The following is a 19,302-nucleotide window of genomic DNA, read 5'->3' on the forward strand; positions in this document are numbered from 1 at the left end:
AGAAACTACAGCTGGGGGTAGGATTGTAGCGTTTGCCTGTTTCCTTAGAGTAAAAACTCCGACCTCGGCCAATTTCAAGCTAGCAATAGGACATTACCGCAGTGGAGAATGTGTAAGTGGGAAAAGACAAACAGTAGCACACCATTATATGGCATTTCTACCTTGGATATAAAAGATATAAATGATCTCCGAAGGATAGAGAGTAGACAAATAATTAGGAAGTGATGAGTTTGGGGCTATTGATCATATTGTTTTTAATATAATTTATTTAATTGTGATTTTATATAATTTAATTCTTAATCATGGCTATTTTTAACAAGCGACTCCTTCCATGGCCGAAAATTTACCAGTCTACTCTCATAAGGCAGGACAAGATAAATCCAGCACACCAGTGACAAGCACTTCCCTAGACAAAGGGTCCTTAGCCTCAGATCCCTCGGAAATGAAAGTTTGGATCACCTTTCCTGGTTAAATAATCCAACTGAGGCTTTGGCTGAAGGCAAAGAGAATCTTAAATATTGTGGAGGAGAAAAGTCACAAACACCAATTCTGGCCTTGGGTCCATTTGCAAAAACTAAGGCTAGAGCGGCTACCCATTTTTTCTTCCAGTCCATGAATGCATTTGTGGGTTGTGATTCATTTTCTTGTCTTTGCTCCATTGTCCCCAGCTGGGGTAGTTAGTTTACAGGTTAGTCTCTAGGTCAGGTCACAGAATTGTGGGAAGAATGTGACAGGACTGGAAGAGGAGGACATCCCCAGAGACCTGGGAGGTGGACTGGGAACTGGTTACAGTCCTTATGAGATGCTAGGTGGTCTCCCTTTGACAAATGGATGAATGCAGTTTGTATCATATGAGGGTTAAGACTGGGGGGAGTTTTGTTTTGTCATACTTTGTTTTTGAAGCAAATGTGTGGGAAGAAGGAATGATATTAATATATGATAACACATGACCGCATGATGCAGACCTGGATATAGCACAATTAATAATTGCTCTGTCTTCTGCCTAACCTCTGTTCTCAAATGGGGGCAGGCATAACTTATCTTCTGCTTCTGCAGCAGGACTGAGGAACACGGAAGGAGGACAAAGCCAAGCAGGGGAACAGCAGGCTACCCTGATGGTAAAGGAGAGAGGTAGAGGGTATACTCCTCCATCATTGGTATTCCTTCCAGACCAGGACAATGACATGGGAACCAACCAAGTGGGCGGAGTTTTTGAATTACGGCACCTGTTTTGGGATCCCTTCCTGCTGCAGAATCCAGAATCATCCCCCTTGATATTTAAGCTGGAGCTGACGCCTGCCGAAAATGGCACCATGTGGCAGTCAGGACCTGGACCCAGGTGAGTCATGTGCTGGGGGGCTCCCGGAGCTGCCACCCAGCCAACTGCTGCCTCGCCCTGTTATGTAATTTGTTGCACGGACATACAGCTCCCATCTCATAAGGCTTGAATTTTCTTGGAAAATGTATTTACATTTAGTATACAATGGTATACATAGTAAATACATAGTATTACAACAGGGTGTTAAGGTATTGGACACCAAAGGGAAGTTAGTGGATACTCGTGTTCTGTTTGTTTGATTTTTGGCTTCCCAGAATTTGAGCCCATTCCCAGGACTGGGAAATTCCCACCCTATGAGTCTTAGGCTGAGACGGTGCTGACGACGGCCAGGACCCACTTTCCAGCCTCCCTCCCATTTCGCACAGGCAGGTGTAGCCAGCTCCAGGCACTGCATGACAATGACAGCAGCATCTACACTGAACCAAAGCAACATGGTTTGGCTGCATAGGGCTTCACATTTGTCTTTCCATCTTCCCAGTGATTCTATGAGCTTCCTTATATTTTTTTCAATAAATGGCATTTATTCTTCCATCAGGCAACTGCTCTTGTAACTAAAATCCTTGGTGGAGGGCGCCTGGGTGGCTCAGTTGGTTAAGCGACTGCCTTCGGCTCAGGTCATGATCCTGGAGTCCCGGGATTGAGTCCCGCATCGGGCTCCCTGCTCGGCAGGGAGCCTGCTTCTCCCTCTGACCCTCTTCCCTCTCATGCTCTCTCTCTCTCTCTCATTCTCTCTCTCTGAAATAAATAAATAAAATCTTTAAAAAAATTAAAAAAAAATAAAATAAAATAAAATCCTGGGTGGATACTATATACATAATTTCTAAGGGGCAGTAGCAGAGTCTCATTCTAACTCTCAGCCTAGTGGCCCAGGACATAGGGCCACCCCCCAACAGAGTTCTGGGCTGAAGTGAAATGATGAGCCACTTTGAGCTACTGTGGAATCTTTTTTGAATGAGTCTGCTTCCAGCACCAATTTGCTACTTCCTTGGTGAGCTCTGTGAACTCTCTGGCTTTAATCTCTCCTTCTTTCATACGGCTTGTCTCCCAGCCACAATTGTAGAGGCGGGAGAGAAGCTCTTATATCTGTAGCGGCTTGCTTCTCCCCTGAATTTTTCCTCCCTTGGTTAATGCACACAAGCAAGGACTGACTGCATAACACCAGTGGTGAAGGGCTCATAGACATGCATGCAAGTACACATACATCTCAACCAATGTCAGAAAAAGCAACCTGAAATCCATAATTCAGAGAAAACAGTAAGAGCATGATTGGTCCAAATGCCAAGACAAACCAACAATCGCTCCAGGAATAGAAGAACCTCATAAAACTTTTATGCCGAGAAGTACTTTTGTAATAATCAAAGCATCTCTTTTCCATTCAGGTCTAGATACTGGAGTTAAGGTATTTATCCAAGGTCACACCAACAATCAGGAGCATACCCAGGGCCCAGCATCAAATCGCGCTTATATCTGTACATTTCACAAAACTATATACATTTTCATCATTAAGTGTGTTAGAGATTACCTAATGTGGTCACACACACACATACATAGTGTCCAGTAAGATTAAAAGACTTTCTACAGAAAGGCAAGCCCAACTTCCAACTGAGCCCACTAATCTTTAAAAGACACCCTTCACATGATTTACAGTTAATTTCTCTCCCCAAGACATGAAACTCTTCTATAAAGTGTCATTTTGGAAGAATCTCAGCAAGCTTTGCACTTTGGAAATTTTACTGGGCTAGTTTTTCCACCATGGGCCCTGGCTTTTCCTGCTGACCGTCACATCCATGGCAAAAATGGGGCCATCCAAGCTCTTGAATACATCCCACTCCCAACACAGAAGAGAAAGGATTGATATGTTTTTGATGTAACACAAAATGACAGAAAAGGCCCTTTGATTCACCCAGGTCCTAATGGCGCTGTCCTCTGGATTAGAGAAGTAGCTCGGGGGGGCAGAAAACCCTAACAGACTAGTTTTCCTTTGGCCTTTAGAAAGCTCAGAGTTGATTTTGCAGGCTAAGTGTAGTTATGATAGGAGGATTTTTACCCCTACCTTTATCTGAACCCTCAATTTCCTCATGTAATTACTTTCACTTTGTCATATATGTTTCTGCAAGTCATTGCGTACTTTTCTGAAGAACAAAGTGAATTTATTTTTATGATTCTAACATTGTGAAATAATTACAGAGTCACCAAAAGTTTTCAAGATATACAGAGAGGTTCTGCTTACTGTTTAACCTATTTTTCTCCAGTGGTTACACTTTAGGTAAATACAGTAAAGTCTCAAAGGGACTTGATGTTGGTACAATGTGTGTGTATAGTTCCAGATCAAGTTATGGTGTGTGTGTGTGTGTGTGTGTGCGTGTAGATCCATGTAACTATGTAATTTCCAATGAGGTCAAGACCCAGAACATTCCACCCCCACAGAGACCTCCTTTGTGCCATCCCTCTCTAATCACTTCCCCACTTCTAAACCCAACTCCTAGCAACGGCTAATCTGTTCTCCATTGCTGTAATTTTGTCATTCTGAGAATGTTATATAAATGGCTTCATGCAGTATGGGAAAGTTAATATATTTTTGAAGTATATTTTGTTCACTCATCTCTTCTTCTCTAGATCATTTTCATTTGCTTTTTTATTCATATATTCACTTATTCTAGTGGAAGCCTCTGGGCTGGGGCAGCCACTGCTGGAGAGATTCAAAGTTTTCTGAGTCCCCTAAGCCCTGTAGTTTATAATTTGGTTTAGGAGATAAAAGCCAGTAAAATGGATGTTGGACTTCTGGCTTTCAAAACTGTGAGAGAATAAATTTCTGTGTTTTAAAACATTTTTTTTAAGATTTTATTTATTTATTTGAGAGAGACAATGAGATAGAGAGAGCATGAGAGGGGGGAGGGTCAGAGGGAGAAGCAGACTCCCTGCTGAGCAAGGAGCCCGATGCAGGGCTCAATCCCAGGACCCCAGGATCATGACCTGAGCCAAAGGCAGTCGCTTAACCAACTGAGCCACCCAGGTGCCCCTAAATTTCTGTTTTTTTAAGCCACTGCGCTTACAATAATTTGTTATAGCAGCCATAGGAAACTGGTATCTGCCCCATCAATTAGGACAGCGCCTTTCGGATACATGGCAATGACTCAAGAAATGTTTTATGAACATCTTGAGTTGAAAATAAAAGGAAAGACTCTTCCAGTAAGAGTAAATAATAAAATCTCTCTCTCTCAAGTAAATAATAAAATCTCTCAAGTAAATAATAAAATCTTAAAAAAAAAAAAAAAAAAAAAGGAAAGACTCTTCCAAAAGGGGATTTGGGTTGTCCTTGAAGAATTAGGTGAATTATAATGGCAAGAAATAGAGTAGGAGATCGTTTTAAGAGATGGGATAAAATGGGCAAAGCAAGGAGGCACGCAAGCCCAGGACGATGAGGGCAATGACATGGGCCCAGTTTGGCTAGGGTAGAAAATACAGATCCCCTGGCTCCCTCATTTACCAGCCCATGTATGGGTTTTCATTTGCTTTCCTCCGATACAATCAATTCTACCAATGTGGGAAACGTGTACAGATTGGTCTTCAAAGAACTGAGCATAAGCAGGGGTATTCTGTGGTGTGCTATAGAAATCCAAACAGGTCCCCTTGACTCCCCTGCAAAGAAACTTTTCCCTCCTCTGGGAACTGGCTTTCTAAATTACCGACCAACTGTTTATGATTGTTTGGCTAGCATTCTATAATAGTTCTAACTCACAAAGTCCATTCATCAGCTTCGTGTGGATGTGGTAGTTTACATAGACAACTGATAGACTTGTCCTCTGTCTCCAAGGACCCTAATACTCCCTTCACTCCTGGCATCCAAAAAGAAAATATAGTCAATTCTATTTTATCCAGTATTCTGCTCAGACTCTGTTAATGAGCACATCAGTGTATCTACAGCATAATGATAATTAGTGTTGTGGTGTTGCAGATGACCCTGAGATACCATAAGGTCTTGGCAGGCCTTGTGAATTCTCAAAGTCAAAATCAGATTCCTTCAACACAATTGCTTATTTACAAGAATTCTGCATTAACCAGAACATTCCATTCCCTGCCCACATTAAAGAACAGAGTTTTCCATTATGGCAATCCCCAATTGATAGGTTCCCCCAAATCCCTATTTACCCAAGATTGTCTTTTATTTTCCCCAAGAGCAATTGCAGAAAGATTTGGAACTTGAAGAAACATATAGATTTTGAAGTGGAGGTAAAAGATAGGTAGACCAATGAAACAGAACGAAGAGTCATAAAATAGCCCCAGATAGGAATTTAGCACATTCCCAAGGTGGCATTAGAAATCAGTAGCGAAGACACAAATTACTGCATTGAAGATAAAAGATAATTGAATTAATCAAACTGGATAGCAATATAAACAATAATTAAACTGAATCTCTACCTCATGTGATATCGTAAAACAAATTCCAAGTGGATTATTTATTTAATATAACCAATAATACCACAAAAGCACTAGATAAAATGTACATCTATGTGTTGGCAAAGGATGTTTAAGGCATGAGACCAATGCTACAAACCACAAAAGATGGCCGAATTTGTACACAAAATTTAAACTTCTGAATGGGAGAAAAGACAAAGTTAAGCACAGTTGACAAAATTAGAGGGCAAAAATTGTCAACCTACACAGCAAAGAGTTAACAAGCCTTTTGTAGGTGATCCTTTCATTAGCTACAGGAGTTAAAAGCAATTCCTGTCCACACAGTCCTATTCAACCGAGCACTCTTAACCCTAGGCTCTTAAGACAAGGGTAGGAAGCTTATTTATTGGATTCCCTGGGCAAGGAAGAAAGTGGGCCCCCCCGCCAAAAATCCTGTATCATTATTTTTCTACAGCACCGTCTTCCTTGGACTGGATGCATACAATGGTATTAGAAAAGATACTTTACCAAAGCATTAAAAATATTTATATCTGGGTTTGAGGCAAATTATGTTCTCCTTGTTCCTGACTGTATTTTCTAAGTTTCTAAGTTGAATATACTTTGCTTTGGAGATAAAGGGGAAATTTTTATATCGGCTCAAGTTCTTAATTGCAAGAAACAGAAACCAATCTTGGCTGTTTTAACCAAATAGGGGATTTATTATTTATTATGAATGTACTAGGTAGCTCACTGAATTACAGAGAAGGCAGGAGACCAGGCTTGGGCCCAAGCAGACAGAAAGAGCTTCCAAATCATACTCCAAAGTCTTTCTGGGGAGAAAACAGCAGCTGTCCCAACCAAGCAAAAGATGCTAATCTTTGGGCCACCTCCATCTCTGCACCAGGAACTTGATCTTGGAGCAAACCCAACTGTCCCTACTACCAGAAAGACATCACCTCTGCCTCTTACCGTCACTTCATGCCCCAAAGTCGAGGGCGCAGTTGGCAAGATGACCTGGCCTGGGTCGTGTGCCTCCATCCTGAGATGTCAGGGAAAAGTAAACATCTGGCATTTTTAGCCTCTATAGTGGGTGGATATCTCTTCTCTTCATCTCATTAAGGCTCATAAGACAATTCCCTAAACATACAAAGCCGGTTCATATGTTAGGTGGTCAAGAGAACAGTGAATGTCCACTTCTTAATATACTTTAAAGAAGAGATTTTCATCAAAAATATAGGGGGAGGGAGGACTCTCTGAAAAGTAGTAGTAGTTTAGAGGGAATTGTGAAGATGGGGTGAGCATAATTCAAGCAATGATGAAGGCCTCCTCCACCTGCTGCAAATTTTCGTCCTCGCCCCTTAAAATGTGATTTCCCCTTAATTTTATTATTCCCCTAAGATTCTCTAATTAGTACATTACTGGCAGCTAAGCATGCTTTTTTAAAGTAAAAATTCATTTATAATAGTTGGCCGGTTATCAATAATGTACAATGTGTGAATCAATTTGGTCATACTGTTTTTTAATACCTGCCTCAAATAACGGCCCTCTTTCCTATCTTGGAACGAGGGGGAGATGAAGGGAAACAGGAACACGCAAGCAGCAGGCAGGCCTGGATGAGGGGGTGACAAAGGAGGATCCAGGATGTGGTAAGAACAGAGGGGGCCTAAAAGGACACAGTAATGAATGCAGAGGGAGCAGAAAGGAAAGCAAAAAAAATACCAGACACACCTCTACTTTAGGAATTTGCTGGAAACATCTGGGGATCAAGAATAAGACGAGAGGAAAAAAATCTTCTTCTTCATGGACTTAAAGGGACCCCAAATGTGGGCCATTATTGCTGACTCAGTCATCTCATGGGCTATAAATTATTCCAAACTAAAAAGGTTATCCCAAACTAGCTTCCGTTTCTTACCATCCAGGCTGATGGAAGCACTTAGTAAGGCACACTGTCCATCCCACTGAGCGTGCCCCACAGGGAGCTTACACCCCATCCAGTTTGAGATGAACACCACTGGCTGTGCAGGACCGGCTTGAGAACCAGGGCCAACCGTGCTCTTTGTAACGGATGCTGGGCCTCACGTACGTGGTGCTCAGTCCTTGCACCGGCTTAAGTTGAACCACATTGAGGCCAGCTCCAGAGAAGAGAGCGGTATGTTTTGGTGTCTCTGACATGTTTTCTGGGTCCCAAGCTACTGCTTATTTTTCCTCTCCTTTTGGTATTTACCATCCCCCTTCTCCTCTCCCATATTAAGGAAAACAGTGCAAGCCACCTTAATTTCCTTTTTGTAATGAGGCAGGGCAAAAATAATAAATATGCATATTGACATTTGCTTGGGAACCTCGAATGTAAATTCAAGGCACCAGCTCTTTATTCTGGTTAGACATCAGATCACAATTAAATCTTGCTCAAATTCTCTGTCGTCCTGGTAACTGCTCTCTACTTAGAACATGAGGGCGAGATTACTCAAAAGGGTCTGGAAGGGGAGCAAGAGCTTATTAAGGAGTTCTTTCCGATGCTCAGAACCACACAAGCTGTTCCAAAACAGTAGCGAGGCGTCGGAGAAAAGCCCCCGTTCAGGTTATCCCGATCGCTGTGATGTATTTGGGCTCTGCCGCCGTTAAGTACTTATGTACATTATAATAACAAGATTGGCTATGGCACACCAAAAATATTGACAATGAATAGTATTTTGGATAATCACAGATTGCAAATCCGCTTAAACGCATTCAACTCTAACAGATATATTTAGACCTAGATGAACAGTAGCTGGAGGAATTTCTTAAAGTGTCAATTGGTGTGAATGAATAAAGATGGTTTTCAAGGAGCCATATTGCTTAGGGATTAAGGCCAACTGGAACAATTCACTTAAAAAAAAAAAAAAGCCTCCAAGCTCAAGAGAGCAGCTCCCCTTTATTCGATGGAGGCGCGCCCACTTCAGTCCTCAGGACTGGTGCTGGCAGCCCTGCCATGATGGTTCAGCCCTCCCCATTTGTATAGAGAAGAGTTTTTAATTGTGCATAAATGGGAACGCACAGCTCCTGTGACACAATGTTTGCAGCAAGGATGAGGAAAACAGAAATCTAAGTAGCAGTCCTTTTTATTTTGGCTTAACAGATTTTAGCAGGAAGACTCTGAATATGAATCGGCTTCATTTTTAAATCCTGAAGACAATTTCTGAAGCAGCCCATAAGGCGCCACTTTAGTCTGAGGCAATTAAAAAAAAAAGCCTAGAATAGCAAGAAAGAAAAATCACACCATTTGTTTGGACATTGCAAGGGGGAAAAGTTACAAATGATATGAACTCCATCCCTACATCCTCCCTACATCTATTTGCTTTTATACTCTTCCTGGGGTTTTGGAGGTGGGAATGGCAAGAAGAGTAAGGAACTTTTATAATGCTTAAGATACTGCTTGTCATGTTTTAATTGCCATAATGGGAACTGTGTTACAAGCACTTAATCAAAAGGATGGTGCAGACTTTCTCCCCATAGGCCAGTGGGTCTCAAGAGTCGATCCCCTCTTTGATAATTTGGGCATCACTAAAAAAAAGTAAAGACTTATTAGAAGTAACTTTTTTTTTTTTCCTTTCATGGACCACCCAGAGAAGGCATTTTCGAACTTAAATCTTTACGATCTAGAGCGACCTGCAAACTACTGGAAACGTAGTTTCTCAAAGTGAAATACCGAGAGAGGGTGGCCAGGTAGTTGGACTTCCTGCAAGTCCCACTTTTAAAGTGGCCTTCGCCATCTTCTTGTAGCCTCTAAGAAAGCCACTTAATGAGGAACAAAACTAATTAGTTTAAAATCAGACTGAATCTATATAGTAGCTGTTCACAATGTGGAAAATCACTTTTTTCATGGCTTATTTTCTTTTAAAATGTATGCCCTTTCCCCATCCTTAATGTGTTCTGTATAGATGAAACAAATACTCTTTGCAGCAGGACCTGGACTCAGAGGCCTCAGAACCCAATAAGAGAGTCCTGTAGCTTAATGGTCCTTAAATGCTCGACATCTTTGTCACCTAATGTAAAATCCATCTGATCGAATAGCTGTGACTGAATTATAGATATGTAATTTTTTTCTATTAAATGTTAATCTTCTGACTTGGCAGGGCAATAGAAACTCTAAATTATTAAGAAGGCAATAACCTCTAAACTCTTTCCTGAATTCAGAATATTCCCAAGACTGCTATCTTAAAAAACAAATTGCAAAGCTGTTTAAAATATAAAAATCAGGCCCATTCAGTACAACAATTTGATGCCAAATATCAATTATAATGGGCATTATTTTTATTGACATCTCTTCTACTATATCATGGAGTAGAACATAAGTATGTATATAGGTGCACAAACACACACACACACACACACACAACTACTGGGGAAGCAATCCTCACAAGTCTTGGCTCTTTCTCATTTACATATGACATTTTTGTAACCTTCCCTTTTTGATTGTATCTATTCATCACCGATGTTTGTTCATGCGGGCATAAATAATGAACATGCCCTCTAATGCATAAGTCATGCCACATGACCAATTATGCTCACCACAAGGGCTCTCGGTGCCCAGGGAGCTTCCCTGGAATGCCACCACTGCTGCAGCTTCTGGGTTTTTTTTTAAACCTCTTACCATCACAACTCTTGTGAGGCAGAGGCCCCTTATATGTGGCCAGAAACAGAAGCCGTGCTAAGATGCAGGTTACTATTTACCCGGAGAGATCTGATCTAGGCAGTCTTGTTCAAGTAGCCAAGGCCCAGAACTGGGAAAGAACTTCTAACAACAAAGTCTCGGATCCAGTTTAGTTGGGGAGATCACTAATGAAAGGGAGTGGAGATGCCCGTTTTCCATGTTGTATTTTGTATATCATATATTTTACGGTGCCATTTTTCCCCCTCCTTTCTGAAACAGTCATTGCTGAATATCACTCACAACATGTAGCAGCCAGGAGCGAGGCCCAGGCTCTTGCTTCTCTGGCAGGCGTGTGCCACCATATTTTTGCATGCTCATCACAGGCAAGTCTCTTTCCATCCTTATTTTGGTGCCAAAGGTACTGCCATTACTTCGATGCACAGAACTCGCAAGAAGAAAGAAGATCACGTGAGGCTGCAAAGTCCAGTGATGAAGAGAATGAAGAGGCAGTAAGGAGTTCTTCTACTGTGGTCAAGAGAAGCTTCTGGCCACTGGCACCTGAGGTTTAGCTTTATGTGAGCAGGCACCGATACACCTCGTCATCATGGGCACCAAAAATGAACTTGAAACCCTTTTCTACTTTGAAACGAGTAAACCAAGAACAGGAACCCTTCAGGTAGGTAAGAAGCATGTGTAGAACAGTTTTTAGGAAAGCTGGTAACACTGGGGGGAAAAGCACTCGTGTTCTGAAGCAGCAAGATTCCTAAAGCAGCAAAGATCCGACACATAAGAGAGTTTTAAACCACGGAATATTTGGCTAGGGTCAAGAGCAAAGGTTGAAATAAAAAGCAAGCCACCAGAAAGATTAAGCTACATTCATCCGGAGTTATAGAACAGCGCAGGTATAGCTAGTGAATAAAGTCACTATAATATTAAAGTTTAAGATGTTCGTTGAATGAATATTCAATTTTCATAGTTCTTTATAACATGGACCCTCTGGCAAAAAGAATGAGCTTTCCCAACAAAGCAGGAATGGTAAGAATGAAATGAAACAGTGGGAGAGTAATAGAGCTTTCAACTAAGGAACGCACACCAAAAGAAATCTGGTGATTCTTTTAGAGAGCACTCCCATCTCTGACACAGCTGATCTTCCTGCAGATGTCCTTGTTTTTCTGAACAAAGAACAGCAGAGAGACCAGCATCACCCACTCTTGTATATTCCACTTGTTTACTATCTAAGAAGCTTTAGCCTTCAGTGTCATAAATGCAATCTCTGCCTTTGATATCAAAAGGTGGGTGAAAGAGACAATGGGATTAATTCAAGGAGGTCACTTGCTCCCCCACTCTATGTGGCAGACTGAAAATGGGCAACATCATCTGTACGTTGGACCCCTTCGTGCTCAACACCAAATTCTCAAAAGTAGCACATGGCATAAATGACCTTGTAAATCTTTTACGAGGATGTTCAAAACAATATTCCACATTTTATTGGTGACTGAAGACAAAATAAAGTACACATGAGGCTCCCCTCCCACTTCTATTAAGGAAAATACAACACTGAAATGTGACTATTCAGTAAAGAATGTTCTCTGCTATAGAGCTTCAAAGAAGACCTAAATAAAACTCATGAAACAGAAGTCATGCCAAAGGACAACAGTAAATATACAAATTAAAGAATCCAAATACTGCTCATGTAAACTATCTAAGGAATTAAAAATAAATCCAATTCTGACTTTTCACTGTTGTTTCTATACTGAAGAAATGTGATGGTTTCTGGTGGGAGAAGCTATTTTGATGGCTCTTTGTCCTTGTTATTATATAAAATTGGAACCAAAAAATCTGGTTCGGGGGCGCCTGGCTGGCACAGTCGGTGCAGCATGTGACTCGATCTCAGGGTCGTGAGTTCGAGCCCCACGTTGGGCATAAAAAAAAAAAAAAAAAGAAATCTGGCTCACGATGTTCAAAGATTATTGCTAAGGCACATTTTGCAATTAAAAGAAAACTTGGTTGAAAGGATTCATTTGTTCAGTTTATTTGCTAACAGTCAAATTAGTGATCTTCGATCTGAATGGTAAACGAAATATTAATAAAAATAGCAAAACATATAACCTCTCCTTAATGAGATGTAGTTAATAAAAATGGTTGGTTACAATATAGTATTTACTAATACATGGTCAATTTTATTATTTCCTTGTGATCTACATTCTTACAGTTTACTCTATTATTGTACTTTCATCTAAAACCTGAAAAATGTGTTTTCTAAAATCAGTTCTCTACTTTTACATGAAAACTGCATTTCACATTATTAATTTTATTAGTGCAATTTTCCTATAAATAAGTACAAAGCATTTGGAGGATGTATGTATAATGAATGTTTGATTACTATAGTAGCAAATGTAAAAGTAATTGCTTTAAAAAGCCTAAAATTTTTGACACTTTGAAAAATCTAGCATACCATTTATCATAGTTCTCTAAATACTATGGCGAGAGAAATCACCACAAGTGAAAATTAAGATACTGCTGTAGATATTATGAGACCATTTTAAAATAAATTCCTAATACATTCTACCCTTGCCTGTTTTTAATCTAAATGTAATTTAGCACTGCACACCACTTTATGAAAAGAAATGTACTGAAAGGGGCATAAAAGTTACTAGTGTAAGAAGAAAAAAATCTGTACCTCTAAAAGAAGTCAAAGGCACTCATGAAGTTACTTCAATAAAAATGCAACTCGGCCAGCCAAGTTATGATGCATTCCTTAAAATCACATTTGGTCTCATGGCTCAACTGAAGACCTGAAAGATCTTTTGATCCACTTACCAAATTAATTTCCCTGAAAGAAATCTTTAAAAATTATTTCAGCCTAACCCTTCTTCGTATGGACCTACGAAGGTGGCTTATGTTTTATTAGGGACTCAACAGCTTAAATATACGTAGCCCATCCGAGACAGTGTTAGGTTGTTTGCCTAACTGTAAAATTAACATAGATCGAATATAAGATTTGAACTGATAAGGAAAAACTCAGTAACATACCCATCTAATTAAAAAAAAAACTTGCTGATGAAACAAAATATATTTTATTTCAATTATCCTAGCACAAGGCGGCCCGGGAAGGCCATGGGGTTGCACAGGTAATGCTGAGCACCACAGCTAAAGCACAGCCCGGCTGATCAGGACTGCTGTTAGCACACAAGCCCCTGCCGCATCTGTATGATCTGGAGTAAGGCCGCCTGCACGTCTTCGTCCATGTGACCCTTGAGAGAAAGAAGAAAGGCAGAAACATTTTATGTCATCTTCATTTACACAAGAATTCGAAAGGCCGAGGCTTGGAAACATGGCCTAAGTGGTTGTGATTCACCAAATGCTAAAGCCTCATCATAGCGGTGCTATTCTAAAGGATTTACTGGAAAGAAAGTCAGCTTCAAAGTAGTACAGACCAGCTGCTCTCAACACTTATTATCAGAAGACGGATGGACAAACGCCTCTCCTTTTCTCTTTTCATAACGGCTCAGATAATAGGGGCAGCATGAGTTATAGATAAGCAAAGTCAGCTACAAAGCTGTTTTATTTCCTGCTCCTGCTGAGAAATGTTTTTGTAATTAGAAAAGTAATCAATGAAAAAGACCCCATACTTATATTCTTATCCTAAGTAGGATCACATGTACGATTTTGCAACTTGCCCTTTCACCTAATGTCGCAAAGTCTTTCCCCAGCTGTATCCCTAATTTTTTTTTTTAAAGATTTTTTATTTATTTATTTGAGAGAGAGAGCATGAGAAGGGGGAGGGTCAGAGGGCGAAGCAGGCTCCCCGCTGAGCAGGGAGCCCGATGCGGGACTCGATCCCAGGACTCCAGGATCATGACCTGAGCTGAAGGCAGTGGCTTAACCAACTGAGCCACCCAGGCGCCCCTGTATCCCTAATTATTTTACGTTATTGGATAATATTCCAGTGTACGGATATATCATCGTTTCTTTACTCGTTCCCCCAATGATGGCCATTTAAGGTGTCGCCCATCTTTTTTTTTTTTTTATTTTTATTTCACAGAGAGAGACACAGTGAGAGAGGGAACACAAGCAGGGGGAGTGGGAGAGGGAGAAGCAGGCTTCCCGCCGAGCAGGGAGCCCGATGCGGGGCTCAATCCCAGGACCCTGGGATCATGACCTGAGCCGAAGGCAGACGCTTAATGACTGAGCCACCCAGGCGCCCCAGTGTCGCCCATTATGGGCAGATTCCTCGAGAAGAAATTGCCGGGTCAAAAGCAGGCTCAATTGCTAATTTTGCTAAGCACTACAAAACTTCCCTCTACCGGCATTGTAACAATTTGCACTGCCACCAACCGGGTATAAATGCCGATTTCCCAGACACCTTGGCCAACACTACAGACTATCGTCTTGTTTAATATTTGCCAATCCCATAGGTGAAAAATGGTACCTCCTTGTTTATTTGCATTTACCCATTACCAATGAGGTTGAGATCTTTTTATATGAATGTTAGCCATTTATATTTAGGAAGAAACACTTTGAACTTAAAAAGATGGCAAGAGGTTGATTAAATGCGAGTCAATATGGTAGGCTTACAACACCCTCTTCCCCTTTTTCTTTGCTTGAACACTTGAATAGGTTTCAGCCAGCATAACACTTCCTATTAATATAAAAAGTTATGCTTCCAAAATCTGTTTCTATAACAGCAGGATGATTAAATTTCAAACATTAGCCATAGTTGACTAAACTGAATTTCTTAGTTAACTTTATGATGCCAGAAGGCAAGACTATTTCAGATGCCAGTTGTTTTTGTTATGTTTCATTAGGAGTCAGTAGAATTTCAACTTTTGGAAGCATACATTAGACAACGTTGAAAGGCTCGTTAGTTTGCAGTGTCTTCCGGCGAGAGCATGCTCTTCCTCCTCTGGCCAATATCAGACCTGAATGAGTTCCTCATCCTCTCTAACACACATCTTCTACACTTTTCTACCATTTTCCTCCTAAAGTTCCTATTCTGCTGTCCATCAATTGTCTTCTCTAACAACTGCAGTAAGTTGACCCTTGAACAACAGGAGTTCAAACCATGGGTCCACATAGACACAGATTTCTTTTTTTTTTATTAATACCATATGGTACTATACATGTATTTTCTCTTACAATTTTCTTTTTTTTTTTTTTTAAGATTTCATTTATTTATTTGAGTGAGAGAGAATGAGAGATAGCACGAGAGGAAAGAGGGTCAGAGGGAGAAGCAGACTCCTCGCTGAGCAGGGAGCCCGATGTGGGACTCGATCCCAGGACTCCAGGATCATGACTTGAGCTGAAGGCAGTCGCTTAACCAACTGAGCCACCCAGGTGCCCCTCTCTTACGATTTTCTTAATAACATTTTCTTTTCTCTGACTTTTTGTAAGAATACAATATATAATAAATATTTAATAAATATAACATACCAAATATGTGTTAACTGACTACTTATATTACTGGTGAGGCTTCCAGTGAACAATAGACTATTAGTAGTCAAGTTTTTGGGGGAATCAAAAGTTATATGCAGATTTTTCAACCATGCAGGGTCTGCACCCCTGCCTCTCACTGTTCAAGGGTCAACTGTACTTTCAAATCCCAGCTCATCTTCTAGTTCCTCAAAAGAAAGTAGCCAATCATACCATTCATTCTTTTCCATTTGTTTCTCCTGCATCTCCTATAGAAAAGGAAGGCTTTTTGACTTTTAAGAATTTGACACTGTAAACCTTCTTCCTTTTTATTATTTTACCTAGTTCCTTTTATTAAAAAATGACCTTCTTGGAAGCTTTCTCTCATCTCAACACCTTTTAAAAACAAAACAAAACAAAAACAGTGTGGGCTGACACTTCAAATCCTAAACAAGTCCTGTTATATCTCACCTGCCATTCTAACATTGTCTCTTTTAATACATCTTCCTGAAAAATCTATTCTGAGAATTTTGGAGAAGCTGATCATAGGGTTTCTACAGAGCATTAAGTATTCTTCATATGCTAAACATTTTCTTATTTTTCTAAAGAAAGCTTTCTCATTATACCCCCAAAGAAGGGAATTCTTAATCTTATGCTTCACTGAGCTTAAGCCTCAATAAATAAATATTATTGATAATCTAACAGAACCAATTTTTTTTTTACACTCTTACAATTTTGTGCACCCCTTGTCATTTTTGCACTTTTATAGTATTTCCTACATTTCAAGAAATACTCCTGAGAAACAGTAAAGTCCTCTCCACTCTCTTTAGCTGACAGCCAGGTATGGATGTCAAGGCATTATCTCCAGCTAGCAGTACCATTAACATGCGCTGCCATCATATGTTGCCAAACTGTCTATAAAATGAGTGACAAGCAGATGGAGAGAACACTAAATTTACGATGTTGTGTTACCATATAGCTTTGTAAATTTCTCTGGGAGATACACAAGCCATGATTAAAAGAAACACAATTATTTTTAAATAAGCATATGGGATACAACTACTTTACACATCCATGACTTTCACATAAATTTACTTGAAACTAATAAATGGTCTTCTCTAAAATGGGGATTAAAGAGTGCAGCTGTGTTGAGGACCGACCGGGTGATGTATAAGTGTTGAATCACCGTATTGTACATCTGAAACTAATACAGAACTGTATGTTAACTATACTGGAATTTTTAAAAAATAAAATTGAAAGGGTTCTTAGAAATAAAAAGAATAAAATGAAATCTTTTCCAAAGGAGGAAGAGTTTTTTTTTTTTTTACCTGTGCAGCACTAAGAAGATGTGTCCGATAAATTGCAATCACCTCTTGGTGCTGTCTGTCAGCATCCTAGAAATGTGGAAAAGACGGACAGATCAGAGAATCAGCATTCACGTTTTCAAACACATGGAGGCTTGTGATAATGCCACCTTCAGGCGTGATGCTACACAACAGTATTGTGCTCCCACCATGTTATGCTCCTGCCACACCTCGTAACAAACCACCTTGGACTCACCAGATGCAAAACTTCAAAGCGTAACAGTAGTATAAACTTTCCTAATCAACGTGTGGGAACATTCCTAGTGAAAGCAATGCCACTGTCCTAGGTACCATGAAATTACTGCCTCAGTTCACATCTAATGCCACGAGATCATCCAGACACTTATCAACTTCTACTGTGGATTATTGCAAAAGCTTCTCATCTTGCCTCCCTGCCTCCAGATTTTATCTCCTCTTATGCTTCTCTTTGCTCATACCACTTTTGGCTCAAAAACCTCAGGAGAAACTTCATTCCATATAAAAGAGAATCCAGACTCATGCACTTGCTTCTCAACAGGCTTGGCAGTTTCGCCACAAATACAGCTCCCGCGACCAGCCAAGCTGGTCAGCCTCTCACTGCCCCGTGGGCATGCCTCTTGCATTCCACTCCACCCCTTCCTCCCTACGATTTCCCCTGCCTGAAAGATTCTCTGTGCTCCATTCACCTACCAAAACACCATCTACCTTACAGGTCCAGGCCAGCTGTTTCCTTCCTCTCTAACTAGCTCCCACCACACCAGTGATCCTTCCTTCCTGTGAATTCATAATCACTTAGAATCTGGGATCTTATTCTCAATTCTATATTTGGTATTTTTGGTCTTGTTACTTTACTTTTCGTGGATCGTATTTTGCCTCTCTACCTACCCAGAACTCCCTGGGACAAAAAACTGTGTACTCTCTCTCTCCCTGACAGTGTTTAGCACAGTGTCATGAACATAATAAATAATAAACCAATATTTCCAATTATTGAAGGGACTACCACATCCTTTTGATAAGATCCAAATCAGTAATTTGTCATCATTAATTTGTAGGCCAGGGGTGTTAATAAAATGAACCCTTAAAAAATAGCTTTCTTCTATTCAAAAACAACTCCTAACCAATTCATCTAAAATTGGAAATTATTAGCAACAATTTACATTTGAGCAGGATATGTTTTCCTTAGCATTTCCATGCATGTTATATTACCTCATCTGATTAAAAAAGCAAACAAATAAGTAATTTGTTCTTACTAGCCTACTTTACAGGGAAGGAGGCCAAGGATTAAGGGGAATGTTCTGTGTCACTCGCTTTTAAGTGGAGGAGTTTAGAACTGAGCTCCCGTCTTCAGTTTCTCAATCCAGTTGCTTTCTTTCAAATAGAAAGGAGACACATATATGCATATAGGCTACCTATATACGAATATATATATTTCCAGATGTTTTCTTTTAATACATGAGGTATAAAACCAGAGGGATGCCTACCTTTATTTGTAAGTATAAAATATGTATTTCTAAAAAAAAAAAAAAAAAAAAAAAAAGAACACCTCCTTTAAAAGTTGAGTGGACCAATATTTGAGAGAGTTAGAAAGATACCAGATTTGGAGTCAGCCAGTCCCAGGATTAAATTCTAGCTGCATGTCCCTAGGCCTCAAGTATTTTCATCTTTGTTTCCTTAAGAATTAAATCGGGGGAATAAAACCTTGTAGGGCCGTGATGAAGATCAAGGTCAAAGTAAGCAAAGTGTTCAGGGCCATGCCTGGCATATTGTAGGCACCCAACACACCACGAGTAGAGTAACTTTGGGCAAAAATGGTTACCTTCCTGGACCTGAGCGCAGCCACAGATTAATGTGATTTCTAAATAAGCTTTTACCAACTACGTGAACCCGCACACATGGGCACGAAGGCTCCGAGGGCTGGCTACTCACAGCCAGCTGCTGCTGCAGGGACTTCACTTGCTGCTGCAGGGTGTCGACCAGCTGGCTCTGCCTCTTGCCAGGACTCCCGCTCGGGGACGTGAGCTGTGAAAGGCCGCTGAGTGCCTGCTTGAGTCTTTCCACGTCATTAAGCAGTTCCGTTATCTTATAAAGAAAGAAAAAAGTATGGGATAAACCTGTCTTATGCACTGATTCGATTCTCATGAACACCTTTACACAAAAATCACTCCTTGAGGCACACAATTTAT

At 40.4% G+C, this 19,302-nt stretch overlaps 1 protein-coding gene across 4 annotated transcripts in view; it reads right to left on the minus strand.

Moving 5' to 3' along the window:
- UACA (uveal autoantigen with coiled-coil domains and ankyrin repeats) overlaps positions 1-19,302 on the minus strand; it is a 127,164-nt gene that overhangs the window by 18,589 nt on the left and 89,273 nt on the right. For 3 of the 4 annotated variants that reach the window (XM_034994638.1, XM_034994641.1, XM_034994640.1), the window contains 3 exons: positions 19,046-19,198; positions 17,105-17,170; positions 11,825-13,618 (listed from right to left, as the gene is read on the minus strand). In XM_034994638.1, the coding sequence (XP_034850529.1) occupies positions 13,547-13,618; positions 17,105-17,170; positions 19,046-19,198 (291 nt within the window). In that variant the 3' untranslated portion in view covers positions 11,825-13,546. Of the gene's footprint in view, positions 1-11,824; positions 13,619-17,104; positions 17,171-19,045; positions 19,199-19,302 lie in introns of those variants that run through there. The other variant, XM_034994639.1, reaches the window with a different exon arrangement.

Source organism: Mirounga leonina, unplaced genomic scaffold (assembly GCF_011800145.1).
Source record: "Mirounga leonina isolate KUSES-001 unplaced genomic scaffold, KU_Mleo_1.0 Mir_91, whole genome shotgun sequence".
NCBI lineage: Eukaryota > Metazoa > Chordata > Mammalia > Carnivora > Phocidae > Mirounga > Mirounga leonina.